This window comes from Clinocottus analis, unplaced genomic scaffold (assembly GCF_023055335.1).
Source record: "Clinocottus analis isolate CAN_PGR_092001 unplaced genomic scaffold, fCliAna1.0.p SCAF_12, whole genome shotgun sequence".
Taxonomy (NCBI): Eukaryota; Metazoa; Chordata; class Actinopteri; order Perciformes; family Cottidae; genus Clinocottus; species Clinocottus analis.
The window spans coordinates 3036287-3061361 of NW_027175843.1; the positions used below are offsets into that span (position 1 = coordinate 3036287).

A 25075-nucleotide genomic window follows, 5' to 3' on the forward strand; every position below is an offset into this window, starting at 1 on the left:
TTCACACGCTTGATGGACTCAGACAGTGAATGGTCCCAGATATCAGATGCATGTTTTGCGCCTTGAGAGTATCAGATTAAAGCGATACTCAATCCTCGGTTCCGGTATTGCGTTCCCCAGATTTTCATGACTCCTGGTGACTGTCTTGCTAACTGTGTCTAATGTCATGCAATCGGTGACCCCATATCGGGGGGGAAAGTGGCTAGGCCCTGATTATGACCACTGCCCATGGCGCTCGCTCGTCCTCTCTCTCTCTCTCTCTCTCTCCTCTCCCCTCTGTCTCTCTCTCTCTCTCTCTCTCCATCTCAACTCTCATCTCTGTGCAATTGGCCATGAGAACATCTCTAGCTGCGTGTTACTTTAAAATCTATTTCTCCCTAAAGGATGTTGCTGTATTGGAGGTCCCAGGCATGGGCTGCACAGCCCCTGTCGACAAATATTACCTCAAAGCGCCACCTTTAAAAGGTAAGCACAAGATAACACAACATTTAGCTTTTGTGGCTGTTTTTTTTTTTTTTTTTTTTCTTTTTTTTTTTCTTGTTCCACCAACTTCATGATACTACATCTTAGGACGTCGTTGTGTGTCAATATCAATAGTGAGTAACTGAAATAAGTGCAAGCTGCTTTATTTTTTTTTCGAAAGTGGTAGTGGGGGATTTGGTGTTGGAAATGGGGCGAGGAGCCTCGATTATATATATATATATATATATATATATATATATATATATATATATATATATATATATATATATATTCACTCACAACCGGAAGCCATTTAGGATGCACTTTCTGCATTTCTCAATTTTTCCGGAAAGGAAATGGTTGATTTACCTCCGAACATCCTTTGGCTTCCCCCTCTCTGGCAATGATATGCATTAGCATTTGCGTGAAAAAGCAAGAATCGTAGCTTATCGGTTGTCATAGAAAGAGAGGAGGGAGGGTCTGAGTTCGACCCTCGCTCCTCACATCATTCTCGTCCAGAATTGCCCAGAGGTTCAGGTTTTTTGCTATGCATTGCTGACACAATTTACAGGACCTTTATGATCATTGTTCCTCTCTTAATCAGAACTAAACCTCTTCATTATCCTATATTTGTGAGAAGGGGATGGGGGGGGGGGGGGGGGAGGTTGTCTGAAGGAACAACATTGCCCAGTTTGATATCCATGTCACTTTCACGTCACTGTTTAAATGTAATTGCATGTAGGAAGGCACTGTGACTTGCACACAGAGAGAAAAAAACTCAAGTTAAATGACCCTGTTATAACCTGTAACCTTTGTTTGTTTCCATCATGCTCCCCTGAAGATGTACCACCTTTGCATGGAGGCATGTAAGCAGAAGGCTTCCAGAGGGTTAGCTTCTTTGACTGGCCCGTAGCCTAATGACCCCGGGTCATTTCTCCTGACAAGGCTACAAGGAACTAATTCTTTACAGGCTAAAAAATCATTTTCTTTTCTTTCTTTTTTTTCCAAGCACAATTACATTGTTGTCATACTATGTTTTCTACAGGCAAAACAACATTCAATAACTATATTTAAAAGTAATGTAATACACCATGGTTACACTGTAGTAGCAGTACTGAGGGGAAACCACTTGATAAAAGGAACATGGCTCAAAAGTGGGCGGTCTTTACTTCACTGAAGGCAAAGAAAACAGCGCAAACAAAAAAACCATACAAAAACTACACTTCACACGACTGAATCAGAGAGGCGACCGGCCCGGCTGGCAAGTTCGATGACGCACTCGACTCGAGAAAAGATCCAAAGTCAAACTTGAGTCCCATTGCTTAAGCTGAAAATACTTTATTTCACTGGTAGAGTCAGCGCTCTCTAAGCTCTGTGTCGCCCCGCATGGCAGTGTCTGTTTAAATAGGCACAGTTGGCATATCAGGCTAGCTACATTGTCGAAGAGCCACTTACATAGGTTCATCTGTGACCGTCTGCTCACTCGTTTGTTTTCGAGAAAAAAAAAACGCTCCGAGTCCCGAGACATACTTTTTTTTTCTTTTTTTTTTTTTTACATCGGTTATAGAGAAGGCCAGCCCAAAGACCACTTCAAGCGCTTAGCAATACTTGTTGTGACAAAACTCCAACAAAACAAAAAAACAAAAAAAAAAAGAGAAGAAAAAAAAAAAGGACATTCTTTTTTTTGGAATAGGCTCCATCATCATACACCGACACAGGCGGATACACACCACACACACACGCACTGTACACATACACGCATTCATGCACGCATCATTTTGTGAAGGTACACATATCTAAGCAGGTTCCCCTATTCATAAGTGCTCTGACAGAACCACATATCCAGATAGAGTCAACTGTTACAGCATATCCCTATCTATTGTTTCTTTTTTTTCTTTCTTTTGGAAAACAGACAACAACAAAAACAACAAATTACTTTGCCAATCAACAGTTCCACAGTGGCACCATGTTCCACAGCCTAAAAACTGTTTTCCTGATCATTTTGGAATTTTTTTTTTTACAATGATTTTGTTAATTTTACATCATACAAGTGTTGTATTGACCCCCCCCTCCCTCCAAAAAAAAAGCTTCTATAAAAATGATATCCATTGTGTGCATATATTTTCATGGATCTGCAGCCAGGGGATCCGCCTCATACGAGAGGAGGGGGGGTCCCGTGAGCAATAGTCAAGGGATCTAGTGCATCTTCTGGGACTTCTCCCCCTCATTTTGAAGATGAGCGCTTGGTCGACAACAGAAAAGAAAAGAAAAAAAAATTGCAGGTGTCTTTTTTTCAGCCTGGTCTTTCGTTTGGATTTTTTTTCTTCTTCTTCTTCTTCCTCATTTTTTCTCAAATTTGAAAAAAACAACAAAACAAACTGCAATCTTGAAGCCGATGGAGGGGGGGAGGGGAGGGAGGATGGAGCATACAGATGTGATTCAGAGAGGAGGCGTGGGCCCTGGGTCACGTGGTGGTGGTTATGGGTGGGGAGGGAGGGTGGGCGGGGCAAAAACGGGTGGTCCCTCCCCCTTTTTTTCACTCGTTGTTGTTGCTGTTCTCCAGGTCTTTACATTGAATGTCCCCGCCGCTGTAGTCTGTGCCGGGGAGCTGAACGCCGTACTTGTCCACGCACCAGCAGATGCCTCGTTTGCGGCCGCGAGACGGCTTGCACTGCGGGCCAGAAAACACAGATTATAGTTTGGGTGGAAAATTCAACTTCATTGTCATTGCGCAGAGTACAAATACTGTGACGACGAAATGTAGTTTGCATCTGTTCAGAGTGCAGAAGAAGCAGTTAAGGTGCAGTGAAGTGTGGTGGATTCTATGATGTAGACAGCATAGACAGTACAAACTGTCTATGCTGCACCGAATAGCAGCACCGAATATTTTATTGGCACGTCTTCAGAACAAAAAAAAGCCAGGCAGCTTTATGACAGTGACTAGACTTGCACTCCAATACATGAACTTGTATATCGGCCGATACTTGTGCTTCAAAAACTGGTCGCCATTTTAAAATATTGCCAAATTGCTTAAATGATGCTAGCTCTGGCTAACAAGAGATGGCGACCGTGACGCCTCAACTTATTATACCTTCCGTCATCGATTTCCGATAGAGCAAATAGTTTTTCCCTGAAGCTGAAAGACGAGGTGCGCTAATCGAGTAGCTAGCGGCACATGTTGCTTTTTCCTGTGCAGCGTGCATTAGATGATAAATGTGATATCTGCTCTGTGCGCAGGCTTGCATACTCGTCAACGCCCGATCCGGCAGTTTAGGCCGTATCAGGGATCATTTCCAATACTGGTATCGGTTCAGTGAAATGATTGCTGCTGATTTAATTTGGCTCCGCAAGCTAATCCACTGACATATAAATTCTGGAGTGACCTTAAAAGCTGCAGTGGAATAATACTTGGAATGATGGTGGAGGGGTTGAAAGAAATGAGTGTAATTGCAAGGCAGACTTTTCTGAAGCAAACCCACCTGCTTGCGCTTGAAGAATCCTTTTCTGTCACAGTTTGGAAGATACAAAGACAGAGCCATGACACGAGAAGTGTCCTTCATTCCCTGAATGATCCCATCCAGTTTTCTCCTGCATGGACCCTTTGGGGTAAGACAGCGCAGGGTTAAAAAGTTCAACAACTCAAATTAAAAGTGTATTTGACAATGTAGGTTCAGCTTCTAACGCTAGAAACTACCACTGGGAGTCCGACATGTTCACATTCAACACGCGGTAGCTTTCAAAATGACACAGAATCGAACCAACGTGGAAAACTTACAAACTCAGGCTCATGCTTGTCAATGGGCAGAGGGGAGTAGTCCATGGGGGAGCCCATGGAGCGCTGTTTGCCGAGCTTCCTCTTCTGCTCCTTGCGCAGCGCGTGGACTTTTTTACTGTTCACAATGTCTTTGGGAAGGAGCGGCACTTTGGCCTGCTGCAGCTCCTCTGTAATCTCTGTGGTGATGGCGTCATCGTGTTCCCGAGACTCGCGTTCTGCTGCGGAGCAAACGACAAACACGGTTCGCGGTCACACTCTTTAATAAACAAATGCGTGACAGGCAACGTGTTGTTTACAATCGAAATAAAACCGTAATGTGGGAAAAATGTGTTGGCACTGGCTTGGTAAGTTGTGCCTGCCCTCTGCTGGAATATAAGAGAAGTGTGAATGGAGTCAATTAAAGTCGCTTCACCTAATTAAAGCTGCCACTCAAGCTGGAAACTCTGCCATAGTGTAATGCCATACAGATGTTTTACGAACGTGTCAGCAAACAACGGCTTCTTCACAAAATCAACCGGCATTTGCATTCATCGGCATTCAGCAAATAAAGTCAGATATTCACTCTCCTTTTCGCTCCGTTTTGGTCTCCACCACCGGATATATCTGGCTTTCTAGCTCCAGAATCCTCTAATATGTTCTGCAGCTCGTCACTAACCTTGTAGGGACAATTATTTTACATCATTTTTGCTATGAACGGCTGTCTGCCAGAGCTCAAAGCGAGAAAGTCTTCGATTGTTAGCTTTCACATTACAGATTAAGACTCAAGGTAACCGGAGAGTCGGGAGGAGAGCAAAAGGGTCAGAAAGCTTCGCCGAAGCGCATCCCTGGAAGCCATTGTCCGACGATGACTTGGCTTTTCTTTTTTTTGTGTGATTTTAATGAGTGCGTAAACTGTCGTCTCTCAACTCCAACTCATGTCTGAAGTTGCTAATCGGATTGTACAAACAATGAACACAGAAAATGAAGTCTTGGCCCTGACTTTGCCTGACCCCCCCCCCCCCCCCCCGCCCCTCCTCCCACCCGAGGCTTCTTATCCTTCATCACGCAGATTGAGATGTAGTTGACTGCAAGATGGAAGACAGTGAGACATCTGTGTCTGATGAGAGGATCCATTGTTGGTCAGAAAATGGTAATTGATAAGACCCCCGGGGACATTGAAATTTGTGGGCAAATAAATCAGTTAACATCAGTACTGGAAAAAAAAAAAAAAAGACTCACGCAAATGGAGCTGTTTGTCGTTGCGCAACTTTTGAAGTGGGAATGTGTCGCAAGTTTGTTTATTTAATCTGTGGCATTATTGCGTGATGAAACCAGTCTTAAAATGAACATTTAAAAAAAATGAACATAGAGTCCAGGAATGTCAAATGTTTAACGAGTAATGCGTGATCTAACAGCCATCGCAGCCCCGTAATTAAATCTTACGAGGAACCAGTGAAGTGTAGATACATGATTGCAACATTTTACAAGTCACTGACAACAACAAAAAAAAGTATCATTCGCTTGTCTGCATATTACTGCATGTCAGCAGCTTGTTCGTCCTTCCCACTTGAACACAATACCAGGTGCTTTTCCCGGGGTTTGTGCCACCGACTGTTGCTTGCCATTTGTTCATGGAGGAAGGAGGAGGCGGGACTTCTGATCGACAGCTGATGAAATCCTACGGCGAACCCCAGGAGTGTAAGCTCCCACCAAACCCCGACTTCCAACCTCGTTATACAATTATAGAAAAGTAATCCTTCAACATCCATTCACGCAAGGCCAGTTAGATCTGATCTGCAGCCATAAAAAACAACAGATGCATTTCAATGCCTTTAATACATCAAGAGCCGTGTTGATCTAAAAAGTCAGTCGAGGTCAGACGCACTGTAAATACAGACACACAGACGCACCAGGCGGCGCATATTCGCCGAGCGGGCGGCCCTCTGCAGCTTGGGAAAACGGCGTCACGTGCTGCTGCGGGGGCCGCCTTACGCAGTGGCTGGAAAAATGTGCTCGCACGTTATCTGGACGGCGAAACCTCCACGGGGACCGAGGGCCTTTGAGCGCCGTCGCTTTACGGCGACGTGTCCCTCATTAAACTGATTCAAATGTCAGGCCGAGGAAATTCCAGTTGCTCCGCAGACTCGTATAAATGCTCGGACATTTCTGTCACATTTCTTACGCGCCGCTTAGACGTAATTTCAGCTGCCCCCCGGGGGGGCACTGTAGACTCTTGATAGGATGTTCACAGGTTGAGGTCCCTTTATCCTTAACCTAGACCCCCCCCCCACCCTTCTTCCCCCCTCCTTCTCCAACCCCACACTCCCTCCTATCCTATGTTTGTGGCTCAGCCTCTTAAGCCTGGACCCCCAGCCAGAGGTTCTTTGAGGGCACGGAAAGAAGCCCTGAGCCCCCCCCCCCCCACCCCCACCTCACCCACATTTGGCTTAGCTGTTCCATAAGTACAGAGTTATTGTGGGGACTTTGCCAGGCCCCAACTGGCCGGAGCGACGGTGCCAGTGGATGACCCTGGTTATATTTATCTGACAAGGAAACCCGCCGTGGCGCGCGGGGCCAGAAGCACTGAACCAGAGAGGAATGTTGGCCGCGGGACCGGAGGGCCAACTGCTGCTGAAAGACAAATCAACTTCCATACTTGTATACGGACGAGAGAGAGAGAATAGGGCTGGGGAGAGAAAGAAAGAAAGAAAGAAAAAAGATTTAACAAGCTGCCATACTTCGCTGACTGGCCTGTTGGTACACAGCCACCGGAGGGGGGGGGGGGGGGGGGGGGGGAAGAGAGAGAGAGAGAGAGAGAGAGAGAGAGAGAGAGAGAGAGAGAGAGAAGGCACCGGGATGGAACAAGGACACAAGCTCCGAAAAAACTGATGTTCAAAGAGCCCTGACACAGCATGAGCGTCTGGAGTCTCTGGGAGGGTAAAGGGAGGAGAGGAGGGGGGGGGGGGGGTGATTACCAGAATTGGGTCTTTGGCTTCTGCACTGCCGTCTCTTTGAAATTAATCTCGCAACTCATGACTTGGCAGGCCTTGGTTTGTGTTTAGATATGTCCTTGTGTCTCCCCCCCGCTCAGACTACGAGGCTATTACTCGCTATAAATAAATACGTCAAACCAGCATTCCTACGTACGCCCGTGCATGTGACCGCTGTGGAAAAAGTCTGCATTTTTCTTGCTGCTCGGTCCCAGTCATTTCTCAGGGTGCTTAATTGAAATGCCACATATTTGGCAATAAAATATGAAAAAGAGGGCTGTGTTTTGTTCTGTTGTTTTTTTGGGGTTTTTTTTTTCAAACGTGCATTCTTGTTTCATGCGTAATCTCATTCGAGCATCCAAATGGCACGACCGAGAGCGGTCTGAGCATCAGTTATATTCACCTTACCGGTTGGTCACTTTGGAAAAAAAAAGAAGAAAAAAGGTTTTTTTCAACCGCATTTAGGACAAATGAAATAGCTTTTTGTGAAGACAATGGTGTCTGACTTCTTTTCTCCTCCTCAAACTCCCCAAAAAATGGCCAAATTCATCTTTTTTTCTGAAGTGGGCTCTTTGGCGCAGCCACAGAAACTCAGTTTTTCCATGCTCAGGGTACCCAGCTTGTAAAGGAGGCTTACAGGGTCTGTGTTTAACTCCTGAAACGCAGCCAAGACGCTGGACGTGTGCCAAGTGAGCCAAGTCATGTGCAGCTCCTCCATTCAGCTGAGCCCAAAGCTGCCGCTATCTCTCTCTCTCTCTCTCTCTCTCTCTCTCTCCGTCTCTCTGCTCCAGCTAAAGATTTCATTAGGACGAGAGGAGCGGAGTAGCCAGAGGAGGTGCACCTGATACGTTTCTGTTTAAAAATTAACATCTGCACACAATTATGCTTCATGAATATCCAAAGTTTCTTGCAGGCGACAGTCCAAGAATGAAAGATAAGCTGCCACCCGTCTTCTCTTCTCTGGATCTTCAAGACTATCAGAATACCATTTAGATAGCAAGAAAAACACACACACACACACACAAGAAAAGCCAGGACAATGGATTCTCCCACCTTTCCATTGGATGTACCAGCATCCCACCGCGTTCGCTAACGTCCCGCCTTTGATTAAATGCATCTCTGTGCCCCGCATCTGAAATTACATCTTAACAAGATGTAAGAGAATGTGAATAGAAGCGCTGTCTGCTTTCAACAGGGAGGGGGGGGGGGGGGGGGGCAGGACAAGATGATGTCGGGATAAAGGAGCCTGAGGGCCCGTGTCATATAAAGCACAACGTTAGTAAACCATCCGCAGGCCGCAGACTACTTAATATTTGAAGGCAAGGCCACGAGCTGATAACCCTGCAGTTTCTAGAGCATGAAAGGGAGGTGTGAACAAACCAGAGGAGCTGTGCACGTCACTGGGGATGTGTGTGTGTGTGTGTGTGTGTAGCGGCACAAAAGTTAGTTCCAGATGGCCAAAATTCAAAAAGCTGAAAGTTAGCATATGACCGCTTGTGAAAAGTGACAAGTCAAGGTACACCGCCTCTGCACATGACGTGAAAGCAGGTGCACAAAGCCCGGTTCCATGAGCAGGAAAAAGGCTCCATTCCAGAGCATTTGGAGCAGAAAGAAAATGTGGGTCTTATCAAATGTTCTGAGTCAGAGTTGAAGTGTGTTTTGACCCTCGCGTCCTGTTGTTTCCATGGAGCTCCTGTTGCGCGGTCTCAGCCGACCCCCTGAAGAAAAAAAAAAAAAAAAAATGCAGGAAACAACTCTTCCCACGGTATTGTGCACGCAGAATATGTTCACGGCAATCAAAAAGTTTCCTGCTTTTCTGAATGCTCGGTATATAAATAGCAAGCAAGAACAATTCGAGGATTATAAATCACAAAGCCGGACTTACGAGAGGATGCGAAATCTTTCCAAGGGGGGAAATGCTTCTGTAGGTAAGCAAACTTTCAGACCCGTTTACGGCTTCCGCAGAGCGAGATTGCACACGATCACAAGCGAGGCGCGCGGCTCTCTTCCCCGCCTGCACAGTCGTAATTTTGGTCTGAGGTCTCATTCTACATTGAGGTCTCATCCTGCATCTGCATTTGGGTTTTTTTTTCAACAAGCCACACGGACGGACGCAACCTCTTTTTTCTTTGGGTCACCATCATTCGAACTCTCCGACGGCAGGAGGGGCTAATTTTTTGGGCGAGAAGTCGAGCGCTCCGAGCCGCGCGGCGCAGAGCTGATTCCCCCCGTTGAAAATAAAACATCCCCAGTCGGGGACCGAACTGACATCCACGTCGATTAGTTGATTTCTGACGTGCGAAAGAGGTGCGAGAACCGGGTGCACTGCAACGTTCTTTTCTCAGCAAATCTACGGATCAACGACGAGGCAATTTCCAATTATTCCGAAGCAATTTTTGAGGGCCAAAGATGAGTTTCCCCGCCGCGTTTCAGGGAGAAACAAAAGCGTCACTTTGTTGTCTCGCGTTCTCAGACAGAGAGTCCCCCCAGGAGCCTCTATTGTTCCCCAAAATCCTAAGAAACCCCAAAAAGGCCCATTTCTGGTCCTTTCCCTCTGTGCCGGAGGTAGAGATCACAGGACACTTGGTCAGGCGTCGACACGTGCGACATCATTTGAAAAGCTCAGCGTGTGGCCACACCCCCCCCAGCGTCGCCGCCCTTTTACTGAATCACATGCTCCCAGCGTGTGAAAGATGGCGGCGAATAAACGCTGATTTCTTTCCCATCTGTTGCCACCGGTGGTGTCAGTGACCAACAAGCTGTACAAATACCACTGTAAAGTTTTACAGGGAAGAAATCAGCGCAATTGTGCCAAAAAAAAAAGGGTTGTGCGCTCTCCGGCGGCGGCGACGACAGCTCCAGCGCCCGACGGGCTGCGTCTACGATCATACTTTTCGTTCCACATCAGTCGTATCGATGTCGCATCTGAGAGAAGTGGCGTTGCATTTTTTTTTTCCCCCCTGGATAAATTGCATGTGTTTTTGTTTTTTTCCCTTCTTCTCTCCGTTGTTTTCTGTTTTCCGTTTTTTAAGTCCTCGTGCGATATCCTCGCAAAGTGACCTTTCGAAATAATTCTCCTCGAGCACCTGCGAGGGATCAGTTGCAGCATGCTAAGCCTCTCGCTGCACTGTCTCAGATGTTCAAGGTGAGACGGATGGAAAGCCACATACAGTCTTTCCTTTCGCAGGGGCCCGTCACGAAGCTGTCGGGCAGCTGTGGCCCACACGTGACCGGGTGGGGGAGGAGGAGGGGTGGGGGGGGGCTATATCCAACGTGGCATGTCTGCACGAGCACGCAACGGCCACGGACAGACGGGAGCACGGTCGCTGGTTCGCATTAGCCCACGGTGTACGCCAGGGGAGAGAATCAGCGTTTTACCACTTGCTTTGATTCCATCGGCTATACGACCCAGTAACCAGCTGTGGAAGAAAAAAAGAAAGCAGATGGCCATCCTAAAAAAGTTAAAAAGCTTCGTAAAAAAAAACAAAAAAAAACCTGACGACAAGCGATGCTGTGCGGTGCGTCGACACGACGAGGCGGGCGCGACCGTGCGTGTGTGAAGTTAGCGAACCGCGGGCCATCAGAAGTCTGCAGTTTGCTACACGACTGCACTCGTGGTTGTAAATACCGATGAAGGTAAAAAAAAAAATTTAAAAAACGCCACGTGGGGAAAATCACCGACGAAAGTGTCTGGCGACGCGCTAAAAAGGAACACATGCAAAGCGCCAAGGCTAATGCGAGGCATTAAAGTTGTCAGTAAAGGCACCAGATTTCCTGTTGCTATGCTAATAAGGGGGCATGGTATTTCTGTACGTGTGAGTGTGTGTGTGTGTGTGTGTGTGTGTGTCTGTGGGGAGTATTCTGGATTTGGAACCACTCCCTAATCATCTTTTGTTTCTTGGCAAAGAGCAATCCGTTTAAAACATAAGGCCCTTTCAGAAGCTTGAAGGACGAGGGGGCCTGCTGCTATGAAGTCATATCTGTTGGCACGCTTTCCGGGTGCCTGATTCACTCGTAGGGGGCTAACCAAGTCGAAATGTGGCCCCCACAGCACACACACACACACACACACACACACACACACACCACCTCCTGTGCCTTACAATCCGAGCGACCACTGGGATCACAGCGCAGGAGCAAAACGTGAATTAATGCACCCGCTGGGACACGAACCCTGGCGCTGAGCGATGGCCGGGATTATTTTTCTTACATGAGCTGTAAAGTGAGGTGGGGAGGGAGGGGGCGGGGCGGGGCTATAGGATAGCAAAGATCCCTCTCTCCCTCCCCATTGTTTGGCTGCCCCAGTCAATATTTAGTAGGCTGCAGACACTTGAGCTCCTCCTCCCAGTGTTTGGCTTGCTCAGCTGGTACAGCACACTGACAGCTGCAACCCCACACCACAGGAAACCAGAAGCTCACCTCACCAGTGCCCATCACGCACTGAGTGTTTGACAGAAGGCCCTTCAGAGCAGAGAGAGAGAGAGAGAGAGAGAGAGAGAGAGAGAGAGAGAGAGAGAGAGAGAGAGAGAGAGACATTCTGCTGAATCACTGCGCTGTGACTGAGCGCCCATGCAATGAATGCAGCGCCAGAGGCAGGAAAAGATGCTCTGATTACCTCTGTGGGCCAACAAAGAAGTCAGAAACTGTGTGTGTGTGTGTGTGTGTGTGTTTTGTGTGCGAAGCCAGAGTGAGACACAACCGCCCGAGGTGTCATCATTCACAACCATCACAGAGACAATGCGCCCCCACCCAGCCCCGCCCAGTAAAGAGTCAGTTACGCACGGGACCGGGAGTCTATACCTCCCGCTTTGTCTTCATAACGCCAGGTTCTCAACAACAAAAAACAACAACTTGTGGCATTGTGGGAGACAAACCACGCTCGAGCTGTAATGTCATTAAGTGAAGAGGTGTTCTGCTCACTGGGTGCAAAACTGGCCTAATGACTCTTGTCAACGGCCCAAAATGAGCCCCAGTGGCAGCCTACTTTATAGAATGAGGCATGGGGCCAAACCCTTTGTGGTTACCACCTACTTATCTAGTTGTTGACAAGCTGCTAAACTCTTGAGTGACAGTGGACCCCTCCGCCACGGCAAGAAATACCTTAAACCGTTGAGGGGAAACACACACACACACACGCACACACATGCACACACACGGACACACCGTCTGACTGCTGTCTTCGTGTCGTTCCCTCTTCTTTTTTCTCCTCTTTTCCCTCGCTGCGTCTCTCTCACGCATACAGATTTAGTAGGTAATCCGGCTCTGAACACCACGCTAGCGGAAGCCTGCAGACCTAAATCTATCTAAATTCCGTTTGTGTGTGTGTGTGTGTGTGTGTGTGTGTGTGTGTGTGTGTGTGTGTGTGTGTGTGTGTGTTTTTGACAAGACCCCGTTCGTGTGTGGAGCTGCACCCGCGTTTGCTTCTAACTCCGCGGGCGGCTCTAGCCTCGCGACGTGCGGAGGGATTTGACGTCGCGAGGCTGCGCACGACGATAATTGAATGCCGAAACATGACGGACGTAAAACGAGTAAATGCGCTGTGGCGCGAGGGCAGGAAAATGAGTGAGGTTTGACAGACACTTGTTACAACAGTGGACATTAAAGGCGGCGGAATAAGCTCCACTTTACGGGTTCCCGCACATTTCCTCTCCTTAGATAAATACACTATCATGTCGTGCACAGACACCCCTTTTTTATAAAGTTTCGCACTCTGCTTCGACTTTTTTGGGGGGTCAGGATAACATCAGTGGTGAGACATCTGGAGAAGAATGCGTTTACTTATTCGTGCCACCTTAAAAATAATAATAATAAAGTAACTATTTAAAACCTGCCTGGATCTTTGTCACGACACTGCTGGGTCTCGCTGGACCGCAGTTTGACAGCCTCTGCGCTCCGCACCGGAGGCTTAAATCAGCCGGGACGCAACCATGTGCTCTTTTTTTCTTTTCTTTTCTTTTTTTTTTTTTTTACCGCAGCAGAGCGCAGACGCCCGCAAAGATTAAAAAAAAAAAAAAACCTGCACCTCGCGCACGTCCGCGTTGGTTCCACCTTGTGCCGTTACTCCGGCCAGTGCAGCTACAGCCCTTAATGCGCAGCCCTGCGCGCGACCGAAGGTGCATTCACGCCACGACGAGAGAGGCGGAGTATTTAAGCTCCTGCGGGCAGTTTAATCAAGGCAGTGGATACAAGTTAATCAGGCGGCACCTCAAACCATCTGTCAAACAAGCGCTCCGTCAGAGAGCCGCCGTATCGGCTGCTCCTGTTCTCCAACCGGTGGGGAGCAATGGGAACCACCTGGATGTGTGCAACACAAATAGGACATACATAATGCAATCTTACCTAGGGGGAGAACAACACACACACAAAAAAAAACCCGATAGGATTCACCATGAAATAAACTCGATGGTGCTTTAATGTATGTCGCGCTTCAGGCTTTGCGATCCCACAGTGGATCCCCACATGGGACAAAGATATGATCAAACACCGCTGTCCCCAGTCTAGACGACGCTTTTTCCCCCCTCTCCTCCTTTTTAAAAAAAAAAACATTTTACAACCGCAGCCGAACACACACACATTGTCCAAGTCGGTCCCGCGAGCATGCATGCATTCAGTCGGACAGCCAGAGAACCCGGTGCGCGTCTTACCTATGGGCGGGTGAGCAGGTTTGTATCCTTTCTCGTTGGTGCACACTCCCCTGCCGTGGAGAAGGGCGTGCAGGGGTTTCTCCTCCCCGCTCCTCGGCAGGCAGCGGAGGCCCTGGGTGCACGTCCCGGTGTAAACGCCGCACGCCTGCCCCTCAGACAGGGCGCATGTGAGGCAGCAGCCGCAGCCCGGCTCCTTGACCAGCTGGCAGCCGACCGGGACCGGAGGGCACATGGACAGCGCCTTCTGGTCACAGGGCTCGCACGGCACGTATGAGCCCAAGCACCCGGACAGCCCCAAGATAAATGTCACCAAGAGGCAGAGACTCAGAAACATTGTTGGTGTTCTCTTCAGTTATAAGCATAAACCTCAAATGCGAAGAGGAGGGGGAACAAAAGTAGACTGGTCTAATGAGCACAATGCCTCAGTCAGATAATCCGATTTTTTTTTTAAAGCTAAAGCCAAGAGTCTTTATCCAAGAGTGTTGCTATCTGTTTAAAACACAGTCATTGACACGGCTCTGCGCCCGTGCACCCTGCAACAACAACAAAAAATAAAAAAAATAAAAATAAAATTTAAAAAAAAGAGTTCAAATGAGCAATTGCACAAAAAAAAATATTTGTGATGTTTTGTTTTGTTTTTCTCCAGAGATGTTGTCCTCTGCAAGAGCAGCAAGAGCAACGCAATTCTTTGCACAAAATCTCAACTTCTTTCCCCTTTCAGGTTTGGACTCCACTACTTTCTCCCAGCAGAAGTTTCCTGAGCAGACTGATCAACTGGAGAGCTGCCTTGCCTTTTTAAAAACAGCCGAGCCCAAACCCCTAACTATGAATACGCTAAACAGCAGGGAAGGGAGGCGCACTTGTTCCACGGCTTGGCAGGCGGCCAAACTTTTTTTTTTCTTCTCCTTCTTCTGCTTCTTCTTCTTCTTCTTCGTGAGCAGCAGCAGGAGGATCGCTCTTTCACCCCGAAGGCTGAACTGATGCCGAGGTGCAAGAGGCAACAGCAGAGAGCAACGCAGCCTTCATCCAGACATTTCAGCACGGGGGGAAACCTGCAGGCTTTCACTGTCTGCAAGAGCTGCAGCTCCTCAGTTATCCACAGAAGAGCTTTGAAAAAAAAAAAAGTGCTTCAAGTCAAACGCACACGCAGCCATACAGACTCACTTGTGTGTTAAACAAGCTCCTTGTTTATTTTTTATACAGTAGGTGCAATGATGCTCCTGGAGATTCATGTTGGAAGAGATCCAAGATCAGAAAGCCTCTGCACATAAGGGCCCACATAAGGACCAGATAGTGTCTCAATAAGGTGCACGTTTCATATTTTCGTGGATTTAAAAAAAAAAACATCTTGAACTTCCATTTAAGTCTTGAGGAAAACTAATTTTCTTACATCATGATTCTTTCTCGTCCATGAAAAACAAATCCTCGGTAACCCCCTGCTTGAGTCATAAGTGCCTCATTGTCCCCGGGTTGAATGGAATATCCTCAGCGAGGAGAAGCAGCGGCGGGGGAAATCTGAAGTGGCGCTTTGCATTCACGTTTGAAATCATTTTTTTTTTTTGGAATCATTCGCGTAAGGGATGGAGCAGGAATGCGTATTTGGAATTCTATTCATTATTTAGTTTCATCCGAATTGACAGCTTTTCCAAAGTTTGGGCTTTTTTTTTTTGGTTTGTTTTCCTGTGGAGATGACACGCGCAGGGGGATGCCTGTCCCGACCCATCATTCACCTTTTAAAGCAGGCACCTGTTGCTTCCATTGGTCATCATTTGTGTAACAAATGCAGCCAGAAGGGGAATCCACTAACATCTCTCTCTCACACACACACACACACACACACACACACACACACACACACACAGAAAGAGAGTCGGGTCATCAGAGAAGAAAGAGAAACAAGAGAGAAAAGGGGGGGTTGGGGTGAGCGGATGTCATGAACTTTGAGATCCGAGGCAACAGCCTGACAAGTTAAATGCAACTGGGCCTTATTATTTTATAGCCTGTATGTAGAATAATGCCTGATTGCTTCAGTGTGTGCTCTGCTGCCTGCACCGCATATGCACTCTAAATCAGCCCGGCCGGGGCTGTTATTTCCATCTCTGCTGCTTTCAGGGCAGATTTCTCTTCCTTAAGTAATAGCGGAGTGTCAGGAAGCTGTATCAGCTGTCCTTCCCATATCCACTCACCGCTTGATAAACGGCCACACGGCTATTTCCTGAATGTGGCTCTTTTTTTTTCTTCTTTTCTTTTTTTACCTAAGCCTGCCTTTGCAAGCTTGAGGCTCCACAGGGAGTTGGGTTAACTCTCACGTTAGTTCAACAGTCGACCACTAGAAGGCACTGTTAACAATGACAAGCTCTCACACAGCAGCTGACTCACATGTCCTCTGTGTATACTTAGAAAATCAGAGAAGTGACACACACACTAACTGATAGGTGAATATGCAACGAGAGCTGTAATAGCACTGTGTATGTTGCTATTGCATGAGCACACATGGATCTATAAATAGAGCTACTGAGGTATTCATTTTGTACCAAGAGTGTTCTCCATGGAATTAGTGACTGGGGTAATTGCATAATCTCACTTACATGAAATTGAATTATCATGGACATTTTGGATTTTCTTTGGAAATGCTCTCAGAAACGTGATTTGTTTTCACCACAACATTAGTATGGCACATGTTTCGTGTTTCCTTTACTTCAATTCAACCATGATTGTTTAAAACTTTTGGTTTACAGAGGATGTCGAAGGGTTCCATAACCACCGTTTACATATCTGGACTGTTTTTTTATTTTTTTATTTCCATGGCTTTTCCTCTGGTTTCTCTTACATGCCTCCATCCATGCTTATCACTTCCCATCTTTTGCATTCAACCATAAACATCTGGAGCAGACTGACATTTCCTTCGCTTTTTTTCAGGGCTTGACACAAAAGGGACAGATCCTGAGGAAAAAAATAAGAAAAAAAACGAAAAGGGAAAAAAAAAAGGGTCACAAATTAATCCAGCAGCCGCAGAAACTGCACCGAGTGAACTGTGATGGTTGAACTTCTCACCAGCCAGCTCCGGAGCAAAGAACTGTGGCGTGAGTCACTCTTACCTCCAAAACCAACATGAGCGGTAAAACCCGGCAAGAGCAAACCAAGACATAAATCTGAGCTACCCGAGCAGCGATAATGAACGGGATTAAGACGGTAAAGCAGCATGGATTAACGGTGCCTCCACCAAATCTCAGCTGGGCATGAGACGTTGGATGGAGAGAGAGCGGATGACAAATTACAAGGGAAATATGCTCCCAGTGCAAGTTCCAGTTAAGGATGTAAAACATTATACATGTAATAATCATTGAAGGGACACTCTGTACTTTTTGCTACCCGTTCTGTTCATCCAATCCATCCTTCCCGCCCATCGTCGGTGACACAATGAGTCAACGTTGACTTCTGGTTTTCGCACGGGACACCAAACTGTGATCTCCTGGGTGAACTTCCTGTGTTTGTTTGACCCAACTCAAAAGGCCTCGAATAATGACACGGGTGGGTTTACGTTGGAGTTACAGGTGGAAGCCAGATGCAGACGATAGACGATAAAGGATGCTAAGTGGGTATCAGATGAAGCTACACCATGATTGTTTTTGAAAACCTAATCAAGTAGTGTCAGGATTTGGGATGAAGGTGGAGCCAAAAGCCGAAGCAACAGTTTAAAGTACATTTATTATGACAAAACGGGGAGCAAAAAATAGAGAGCAGAAACAGGCAGGGGAACGAACAGGCATCCAGACAGGACAACTTACGGGACATCTAACAGGCGAAGGACACAGGAACAAACAGTACAATCCAACAAGGGGTCAGGAGACAAACAGGGTTTGAATACAAGGGGAAAGTAATGAGGCACAGGTGGAAACAATGAGGGCAGCACAGGTGAAGGGAATACACAAAACGTGGAACCGGGATCAGCTGGGCCGCCAACTGGAGACGTGGCACTGGAATCGGCACGACCGCTAACTGGAGAAGGCAGGAATTCAGCCATACGGGGGGAGCCGACATCATCTCTGTCAGCAAAATCTCTCAAACATGCTAAACTCTCATATATGTGCCATGAGCACAAACTTGTGTTCAGTAGTGTTGTGTGTCACCGTGTGCATTTGATTGCCTGTTTAAGTATGTGTAAAGGAGAAGCCAGTTTCATGCTCGCCATAAATTGTGTGTGTGTAGGTGTGTTTGTGTGTGTGTGTGTGTTTGTGTGGGCAGGTGTATTTGTGTTTTATGTCCTTGAATTTCCCCATAGATGGAAAATAACGAACACCAGAAAACGCAGCTTGTAATTTGTCTTGTTCCACTTCATCCAGTCGTCACTTTACATATACACAAGAGGAGCGTGCGATACACAAACACTCTTGGACACACAAACAGACCCATTTCCAAGGACACACAGAAATGTGTTGTTGTGTATATCTATTGGGAGCAGACAGCATGGCTCCAGGAATGAACCTGTTGGTGCAAATGCGTGAGCGTGCAGGATGGAGAGTAAGTAAGAAAGCGAGGAAAAGATTTGTCTAATGCACATGACTCACACAGATATTTGAATTACAGAAGAGGTTTGGTTTAGTTCTGTGTGAAAGCGGCGGATCTCTCTGCTGCAGGGAGCTACTCAACCTAACATTATTTCATTTTTCTGGGTTTCACTTGAGCTCTTTAATACCGTATTATGGTATGAATGCTGTTTCTCTTTTATTCCCCGTCTCGAATAAAAAATATTGACTTTTCGGCCCATGACTATGGTCAAACTTTAATGAACCGTGTTGAATATCAGTGAATGTGAGCCATTGACAGCCCCAATAGAAAACATTGATATCAGTATCAGCCTTGAAGCAACTGAAATCCACATTACTGCGAAAAAGAGAAGAAAAAAAAACCGGAAATGACTGGGAAGAGAAGTCGGTGGTCTCAGCTGTATGTGTGCTCAATAAAAGCTCGGGTCAACTCACTTCTAAAAGGAAGAAAAAAAAGAAAACATCTCCTGTTCAATTGGAAGCGTCCAAAACGCTTTTCATTCACTAAATAGTGCGAAAGATTCAACTTGCTCCCGCTTGGATTGCATCTCGCTGCAGTTGACAGTGTTGCCATAGAGGCATTGTCAACAGCATGGTGAACTTTGCGGTGATGAGCGCTCTGCGGGTTTCCATTAGCGCGGAATTGCCTCGATGTCACCGTGAGGGAAACCTGCAGGATCTCGTAACGCGAGACGGTGCGAAGGCTTAACCGAGCGCTGCCATTGGAAACTCTGCAGATCGAGATAAGCTGGCTGTTAAGTGTAAAACCTCACACAAGCGCTCGTCTTTTTATAGTCTATTAACGTTCGGTGGAAACTAAAGAGAAGACGTGAGAGAGATGTAGGCTGTGTGAGCACCACGGGATGGTCTTGCTTTGTGGCCTGGTCGCGGGCCAAACCGTTAGCTTGAAATGGCTAACGCTGGGTTTTGTTAAACAGTGATGTATTCGTGGTTTCTCCTCCCTGCTCGCGCACTCCTTCAACACCACAGATGATGTACTTAAGGCTATATTTCTCCCCTGCATATTGTTTGTTAATCGTTAATGTATTGTGTGTGTGCGTGTGTGTGTGTGTGTGTGTGTGTGTGTGTGTGTGTGTGTGTGTGTGTGTAGAGCCAGGTCAAAAGTGACAAATCACACTTACAAATATTTGAATTTTTACATCAAGTACTCCTCGAGTATTCTGTAAACACATCCAAACAATGTCTTCGATTTGTCAGTTTAGGTATTTTGAATAACGCACTTATCCATAATGTCTCACACTAAGATAAACATTTGAATTCCTCTAGTGTAAATTAAACCAAATTTATCTACTGGCAACCTTTCAAGAGAGCACAGAGTGCAAAACAGTTACACACATACATACATCAAAACAGTTAAACACAAAAGCCTCATTAACCATTAGTATTTTAGAAGTACTTAACTGAATTTAAGGGGTAAACAATATATATATATATATATATATATATATATATATATATATATATATATATATATATAAATAAAATGAGCAGTCATGACCTCTAGTTCCTTCTAGTATGTAGCAGAGCTTTATTTTTTATTAGAATAGCTCGAAGCACAAATAAGGGTGGAAATGGAGGACAAGCTGCCAATTGCATTCATGCATTTCCAAAGAAAAGTCGAATTATCGTAAGTCCAAAGTCGAGGGAAAAGAAAAACACGGATGCTGTCATTCTTTTTTTGGGAGACTAACTACTACTTTTATCCAGGCCATGCCAGCATGCCCCTTTTCAGTGCCAGCTGCTGCATGGTATGGTAACAGCTCAAAGCAGAAGACTTTGATATTGGACGGCCCAAGTATGTGCCAACCTTTGGGTATGAACGGCATGTTGGATGGTAGGAGACCAGCTGGCAGAGGCCAAACTTTAGTACCAGGACTGTGCTGGACAGATCAAACAGATTAGCATACGAGCACAATATGCCAAGCTCGGTATGTGTATGTGTGGGTCAGTTCAAACTGGGAAAAGGGAGACAGTGTGGCAGGCGGAGAGTGAATTTGAACATTATGGAACTAAGAATCCAATGTAACATTATTAGGCGAAAGGTCATACTTCGGCACGCCGGAGCGAAACGCTCATGCTAGCACGGCAACGTGCCTAAAATGAGAATGCAGGCAATGCTAACATGCTGCTGTGTAGCAGTCATGACGATTACCACGTCCACCATCTTGGATTAACATGTTAGCACGCTAACATTTGCCAGAATGTTAGACTGACACTGCCCTCCGCACATGCAGAGCAGCGGCGCTACAGCGTGACAACAAATGCTGATTTCCATGGGTGTAAAAGTCTCGGGTGTAGCATGCGGGTCTCTATTTTGTTCACACTGTTTATGATTATTTCATGTTGTGTGTCCTTCATATGACGGCTTTCCAAATGACAACAAGATGTCTTGGACATGTGATTATGTACATCATTTCCCTGTTTAGTTCAGTGGACAGCAACCTGTTGTTTCACTGAGCGTCATTACCTTTTTTACAAAGGCCGGGTTGTTATTTTTCATTTGTAGGCATTTACGTTAACATTTTAGCTTACATTATGAGATATGGGCACACTACAGCCAAAGAGGCAACTGCATGAGTAGTCACACGGCTTTACAGTTTGTCCCCTTATATTTCGCTTAAGTAGATTTAAGATGTTTACTGACAGCATCATATTCATTCTGAATCATTTGGTTCCAGCTCTCCATCAACGTTATATTTCACACTGAAATATTTTCACTCAGAATCCCATGTTTTTTATTGCGACACCATTTCTTAAAATGGAAAAATGCTAGATGTTTCATCATTTTATTCACATCCCCGACTGATTTAGCCTGATGTGTGTGGTGTCATTGGGAATTTCTGAATACAGTAAAAAAAAAAATGGGTTTGAACAGATTTTGGCAGCAGAGCGTGGGTTGGTAATGATGGACCCACCAGCAGATCCGTGGGGTTCAAAAGATTTTTTATGCACCACCTATCCGCAGGTGAGCGTTGAGGTAAATGTAAACTGTACTGCCCCGAGTCCTTTGTACATGCCACGACTGTGAGCACATAGTTACAGTCCTTTCAAAAATAGAATCAGAGCTTAGCTGTACACAATGTCACAGTTTGGTTAATAATTGTAACACTGGCTGTCCTTGCCTTGCAGGAGGAGGGGTTGGACCTGGGAGCTGCAGGTAAGGTGCAACTCCAATAAAGTAACACATAACTTAGTGCTTTTCTCTGGAGAGAAGGGAGTTGGTGTTCAGCGGGTTAATTACTACTAAACATTACAGTAGGTCCATTTTATGGACGCCCAGTTGAAAAATCTTACATCCATTCCATAAATATGGGTTATTTTTCACATTGTGAGAATGACTACGAACTCAGATTTTGAAAATATTTAAAATTATTCCAATGTGTAGTCTATCCTCTCTTTTTAACATCTCCTGTGAAAAGATGATTACACTTCTTTTTTCTATGTGACAAAAAAGGGCGTGTGCCAGAGACAATGTGATCAGTACACAAGTGTACACTGGGATGGGCAAAAGGTCTAATTACAAGTACTAACATATTCAATGAGTTTAATACATTATATTACTTTATCACATGGTCGATCTGCTGAACCCCTTCTGGACATGTATTTTTTTTAACAATGAATAAAGACACACATTGATACAGTGAGTGAAATCTAGACCTTCCCACAGTCTGTTGTATAAAAAAAATTTAAAAAAACACCGGCCCACAAATGTTAATCAGTACCACTGGTGTGTGAGAGTCAGTTGCTGAGATTCCTTCCATTTATTCTTGTTAAAGTTTTATTTTTATTGAGTTTATCCATAGCTGCTGGGTCAAAGTACAGACAGCGTTGTATGTTTGTGAAGGCACATATCGTGATAATGGGATGTAGTAGATTACTGATGGTATGATAACAGTCTTTGCTTTAGCTTTTTTGTTGTTGACGGATACAGTAAATGCATGGCACGCAGAGGATACAGAATGGATGGAAACTTTGCCGAGGGCTTGCCAGCCACAGATGTTGGACCACTGCTGGTTACAGGGGTGTTACTGGGGCCTGCTGGTGGATAGGATACATGGACGCAGACTCCGTGACGTCGCCCTAAGGTTTCTTAAGCGCCACTGTGTAGCGCGCAAGTGGGAGGCTCCGGCTGTTGCCAATTTGGCAGCGACGACAAAGCCTAACTCGCGGGCTAATCCCCAAATGGGCAAACTGGACTAGGTGACGCAGCAGAAAAGACTAGCTAGCAGCTAGCAACCACTTATCGCTCAAAACGTCCATGCACTTCATTTGACTTCCCTTTAAGCCTTGATATGCCTTGAAAAATTGTTGCTCACAAGATAAAACCAAGGGGAATGGACACTTTTTACTTGGAGAGGTTTTGTTGTGGTTTATATTAGAGCAGGAGACTAAAACCTTCTCCAGACTGGACCCATGTTTATTTCTGCTGGGCATTTTAACAGGTGGGTCTATGGAGATTGGCTCGCCTTTGGAGCCGGCCTCAATTGTGCCATTCCACGAGCTGCAGATTTTTTTGCACCTTTGGCTTCATTTCTCAGTACCGGAAGTCGCCGCTTGGTTTACATCCGCGCCAAACCTGAAACAAGAAGTGTTTACTAAGCCCTACACAGTCACGTTTAGGATTCATTCTGATGCTGAATATCGGGAACATTCACCATATTGTACCATATTTGAAAGTCTCAGTCTCTGAAAGATCCTCATCTCTCACCTCACTAATAAACCTGGTAAGTCTCGAGCGTGCTTAAACCTGTATGACAGCGACCATATTATTGACAGCAGGTTTTTTTTTTTAAGCCCCTGTTCTAAATTACCGGGTGCTTCCCATCAGCCTCAGTGATAACTTTGAGCTGCAGCGTGCTGTCACTTCTCTCAGCGCCATCCCCTGCCAACTGTAATGACGGGACATGTTTTCTCGAGGGCTGTTTTGCAGTGGCTCAAATAAAAACAAAAAAATGTTTGGCGGAGTTGCAAATCAGAAATTACACCCCAATTGTTGGTGTAAGGATATTTAGCAAACTGCAGACATAAAACTTTGCCTCTGGATGTGAGTTTTTCCAGTTTTTTGATTAGAGAGTGGGTTTGAGTTTTGATTTGGTCAAGGCTCTGGTTGTGACTGCGATGCCACGGAGAATCCCAAATGGGCCCGAGTGGACACGGAGGCTTTTGCAGAGTATGTAATTACATAGTAAATTATTCAGTGGGTCCAAACCAAAACATAAAGGCATTCATTTTCAAAACCAGCTTACAAGGAAGCCTCTGGCAGCGCAGCCCCGCAGTTAAAAAAGAAGGAGACCTTCTATATGCTGGAACCATGTACCTGGAAGTGGTTTATTGTTTTTGTAAAGTAGGAGGATGAAGTTTAGCATGGGTGCCACTCAGATATTGTCAAGAAAACATGAAGTAAACATGTCATATCTGCAGGAGGGGAGCCTTATCTCTGCTGCGAGAATGAAAACGAGGGCGTGAAACAGTTCTTAACTCTGCTCGAGGCGCGCCATAAAAGTGACAGCGGAAACTCGGCGATGACAGAAAGCGAGAGAGAGGACGAGGGAGATATATTACGTGAGTCTGATGAGATTGGCCTCGACTTCGATTCTGTGAAAGCAGATCCAACCAGAGTGTTTGTACAGGCAGACAGTATCCATTGGCTCCTGCGTCTGAAGGATGTAATAAGAAACACAATTGACTGCTGCGACGAGTTCAACATTCCTCTTCGAGCTGAACATCCTCTTCCTCGTGCAAAAATTAAGGCATGATGAAGCTGGGTTTTCCAGACATATGATCCATTTTTTCACATTACAGACTTCAGGGTCTGTGGTTATACTTCTAACTACTGACCTTTCTGATGAACTTTACTTCCAGACATTGTTTTACCCCTGTCCAAGTTAGTTTTCCTGAGATCTGACATTAATAAAGAGATTTTTTTGTTGCAGATTTTGACTCACTGACTTCTCCTTGGTTTATCTTCATAGTTACGGATGGTGATGGTGAGGAGATGTGTGCGAGAGGCGGGTTGGTAATCAGGAGGTTCAGGAGAAATCTTAGTGAATCCATCTCTGTCCGATGCACACACACACATACACACACACACTCCTCAATGTCCACACAACTACTGGGTACCATTATGTGGTACTCAGTAGTGTTGTGGCTGTTTTGTAACTGCCCAATATGTTATCCAAGTTTACCAAATGGATAAACAACATTAAAAAGTATTTACGATCATAATAAAAAAGTGAATGGAAGTCGTTAAGCTGCTGTAGCTGTTGCCTGAACTGCATTTGCACCCAAATCTTTTCTTGCCACCTTACATTGACCCCACTCTACATTTCTTTTATTAGCTCCAAGTTATAGTCCCAACGCATGATATCACGCCGCCATTAGCTCTGTGGTCGACTTCAGTGTTTCCATGGTCTTCATCTCGCAGCTTGGCTTGATCTTTATATTTGACAAAACAAAACAAAACACTGACGATAAAAGAAAAAACAGGACAGAGTATCGACATTGCTTTCTTTGGGCCACATGTGTGAGAGATAAACACGTGCTTCTGGTTTTGAGGCAATACGTGCTCAAACTTACTGAAGTAAAAGTACAAATACCACACTGTAAAAAAATACTCCATTACTTAGGACCAAAAGTATGTGGCTTATCAATGACGTT

General features: G+C 45.7%; 1 protein-coding gene across 1 annotated transcript; it reads right to left on the reverse strand.

Annotated features, from left to right (window-relative positions):
* Positions 1-745: 745 nt before the first annotated feature.
* Positions 746-14498, reverse strand: igfbp5b (insulin-like growth factor binding protein 5b). The gene is made up of 4 exons (XM_068572502.1): positions 13851-14498; positions 4238-4455; positions 3942-4061; positions 746-3133 (listed from the first exon to the last, which is right to left on the reverse strand). The coding sequence occupies exons 1-4, from the start codon at positions 14182-14184 to the stop codon at positions 2999-3001; spliced, it is 807 nt and encodes a 268-aa protein (XP_068428603.1). The 5' UTR covers positions 14185-14498; the 3' UTR covers positions 746-2998.
* Positions 14499-25075: the final 10577 nt, after the last annotated feature.

Coding starts and splice junctions, on each gene's coding strand:
- igfbp5b (XM_068572502.1), bottom strand. CDS start 14,184: ATGTTTCTGAGTCTCTGCCTCTTGGTGACATTTATCTTGGGGCTGTCC. Junction 4,456..13,850: donor ACCTGCTCACCCGCCCATAG/GTAAGACGCGCA, acceptor TTTGCTCCGCAG/CAGAACGCGAGTCTCGGGAA. Junction 3,134..3,941: donor GATTCTTCAAGCGCAAGCAG/GTGGGTTTGCTT, acceptor TCTGGCCCGCAG/TGCAAGCCGTCTCGCGGCCG.